Below are 3,596 nucleotides of genomic sequence, written 5' to 3' on the forward strand. Positions count from 1 at the left end.
TGGAATCTGAGTGACAGAGACATGGGGGTTCATGAAATCTTTTCTCTAATTTGTAGACATTTGAAAGAATTCGTAACGAAGGGCGGGGAAAATGCGGACGGTCCTTTCACGGAAGCCCCACCTTTGGGCTACTCCCACAATTTCAGGAAACACAGGAGGACGGCTCATGGCATCCCTGCCTCACGGCTGGCCCTGAGAACAAACCAGCTGCTGGGTGATGGAAAGTTTTGCTCTTGTTGCCCAGGTGGAGTGCAGGGGCGCGATCTTGGCTCACCGCAACCTCTGCCTCCTAGGTTCAAGAGATTCTCCTGCCTCAGCCTCCTGAGTAGCTGGGATTACAGGCACGCACCACCACACCCAGCTAATTTTGCATTTTTAGTAGAGACGGGGTTTCTCCACATTGGTCAGGCTGGTCTCAAACTCCCGACCTCAGGTGATCCATTTGCCTCGGCCTCCCAAAGTGCTAGGATTACATGCGTGAGCCACCGCGCCCGGCCAATAGAATAAAATTATAACAGTTCAGTTCATATTACTTTAACGCCTTAAGTACTGGGTAAAGGAATGGGAGAAAAATATATGAAGCAGTAAAATTATTAAGAAAATATCTGAAAGTGGCAGAGGAATAAGATCAGCTTATGGCAAATTATGAGACACATGCACCTAGTTACTGGGCTGCAAGGGACAGGTAGTAAAGGTTTTTACAACTTCTACTACCACCCCACAGCCCTGACAACTCCCCGGCCCACACCACAGCTCCCCGCTGCCTCCACTCCCACTCCCATTCTGCCAGCAGCCTCCCACCCAGCACCACCCACTGCTGCTGGTGCCCTTCACTTACACACAGCTTCAGAAGGAGCTGAGGTGAGGCGGTCCCCTGGGGGCCCTTGAAACTCTCAGATTTATGGCACAAGGGAAAACGGCATTCCACTATACACTCACATGCACACTGAATGTCAAGGTGAACCGAGGCCTTCCTGGGGCTGCACTTTCTCAGAGCTCAAAGCAGATGTGAGATAATGGTTTGTGCCCTGACTGAATGTTTGATGGTATGAAACAATTATGGTTACTATTTTTGGAGTGTGATCATAAAACTCTGATTATATTTAAAAGAACAAAGTCTTTATTTTAGAGATACATAGCTGGGCATTGTGGCTCACACCTGTAGTCCCAGCACTTTGGGAGGCCTGGGCAGGCAGATCACTTGAGCCTAGGAGTTCGAGACCAGCCTAGGTAACATGTGGAAACCCCATCTCTACAAAAAACATTAAAAAAATTAGCCAGGTGTGGTGGTACGTGCCTGTAGTCCCAGCTACTCAGGAGGCCGAGGTGGGAGGATCCCCTGAGCTTGAGGAGGTTGAGACTGCAGTGGGCTGTGATGCAGCCAGTGGACTCCAGCCTGGGCAGAGCGAAACCCTGTCTCAAAAATAAATAAATATCCACACATACTGAAATCTTTATATAAGAAATAATCTGGTGTCTAGGATTTGTTTTAAAATACTCCTGTCGGGGACGGGCAGGTGGGGCATGACACAGGAAGAAGACTGGGCAAGTCGGACCGCGAGGTGCAGGCACAGGGGCCACCACACCTCTCTACCTGTGTGTCCACAGCCTGGAGGGGCAGAAGCCCGGGTCAGGTTACATGTGAGGCAGGAGCAAGGATGGACTCCAGGAAGACCCTGCTACAGCTGGCTGAGATGAATTCACTAACTGCTTTTGCAGAAGTCTAATGCGAGAAGTTATCTTTGTTTTGAAAGAATAAATGCTCTGGACAGACAGACACGCCACCCACACAGACGAAGCTGCAGACCTGAGAAGGTGGATGTCCAACATCCTGCCATGAAGCCCCAGCACCTCATACCTCCACCTGGTAGGTGACAGCACAAGATGGCCTACTTTGGGGCCCCGTGCAGCTCCCAGGGATGGCGGGACGTGGTGCTTATTCCAGAGCCAGTTATAACCTCCTCCTCCTCCTCCTTCTTTTTTTTTTTTGGGACAGAGTCTCACTCTGTCACCCAGTCTGGAGTACAGTGGTACGATCTCAGCTCACTGCAACCTCTGCCTCCCAGGTTCAAGAGATTCTCCTGCCTCAGCTTCCCAAGTAGCTGGGATTACAGATGCACACCACCATGCTCGGCTAATTTTTGTATTTTTAGTAGAGACAGGGTTTTGTCATGTTGGCCAGGCTGGTCTTGAACTCCTGACCTCAAGTGATCTGCCGAGCTCGGCCTCCCAAAGTGCTGGGATTACAGGCATGAGACACAACACCCAGCCAGAAACACTCCTTCAAATTCCAGTTCCCAGATTGGCAAAACCCCCACTGCTCCACATGTGTTGCACAGAAGAGTCACAAATGCTGTTCCCACGGCCTGAGGATGAGTCGCACAGCCAGGCCCACATCAGGACACGTCAGCATCCACCATGACAGTGCCCCAAATCACATGGGCTTTGCACATTATTTACCTGTTCAGTTTTTCTTGCAATGAGATTGCCAATGGTCTTGCTGAAAAAACTGGCGAGCAGAGGATTGAGAGGCGGCTCATGGTCCAGGAAGTCATACAGGAGGCTCAGCAGGCTCTCGTCCCCACCGAGGCGGTCGGTGATCTGTGGCACATCACAAGTCAGAAGCTCACAGGCTGTGTTTGGATATCTAAAAGGGCACAGTCCAAGCACTGGAGGTGAAATTAGACTTCTCCAACTCTTAGGAAGCTGCTTACGTAGTCTGTTTCTTAGGAAGCAGACCCACGTGATAAAAACTATAGACCTCGGAACAGAATAAAAACGTGACTACCTAGAAGTGAGTGACCAGCTAGAAGTTCAGTTTTTTAACATACCTTCTATGCTCCTCATGCCCTATATGCTGACAGCCGACATTTTCTGACCCTACTCCCATTCTTTAAATAACTTTTCCCAGTCTTCTGGCTTCTCCTCTCTCCAGGCCTTCACACTCACCTACCAGGTCTCTCACCTCCTGTCTAATCACACTGTTTCCGCGAGGCCACGTCTGTGACCATTTCCACCTTCCCCTCCACTGAGCCTCCTCTCCCTCTAAGCCGTGACTCTTCCATCAACAAACACAGACCCAATCCATCCCCAGACAGGAGACACACCCCTCAGCAGGTCAGGAAGCAGCATGAGGGACGAGGCACTATGCACTCAAGGAAGGAGCGTGAGGGACGAGGCACTATGCAAGAACTTTATGACTAGGAAATACCAACACCTGTGAATAATGCACTTTTCATCTGATTAAAATGACCAGATACAAAACAATCCATAGCCCAGTGCATGTGATCCCACGATGACATCACTGTGCTCCCTCTTTTGCACCTGGTAGACAGAGGGGGGTGACGGCCATTGCCCTAGGAAAGGCACACCCCACAGCCCACACAGCCCCCAACAGCAGCCCCCATAGCAAGGCCTGGCAGGTGAGCCTGCCTCTGGGAATGCTGGAGAGAAGCACAGGGCCCAGCAGGCAGGAACCCAGTGGGAGCATCCTGTAGGAATGGCTGTCTCAGAACAGGCCTGTCCTGACACCAGGAAGTGACCTGTCCTCTCTGTGTCTGGGTTTTCCCATCTGAACATGCAGGTAAGGACAGGCA

The 3,596-nt window shown here is 50.9% G+C and overlaps 1 protein-coding gene across 1 annotated transcript in view; it reads right to left on the bottom strand.

Moving 5' to 3' along the window:
* PPP6R2 (protein phosphatase 6, regulatory subunit 2) overlaps nucleotides 1-3,596 on the bottom strand; it is an 81,404-nt gene that overhangs the window by 35,536 nt on the left and 42,272 nt on the right. Inside the window, exon 3 of the mRNA XM_011942264.1 lies at nucleotides 2,461-2,647. Within this exon, the coding sequence (XP_011797654.1) occupies nucleotides 2,461-2,647 (187 nt within the window). The remainder of the gene's footprint in view (nucleotides 1-2,460; nucleotides 2,648-3,596) is intronic.

Source organism: Colobus angolensis, unplaced genomic scaffold (genome assembly GCF_000951035.1).
Source record: "Colobus angolensis palliatus isolate OR3802 unplaced genomic scaffold, Cang.pa_1.0 Scaffold208, whole genome shotgun sequence".
Classification (NCBI taxonomy): Eukaryota; Metazoa; Chordata; class Mammalia; order Primates; family Cercopithecidae; genus Colobus; species Colobus angolensis.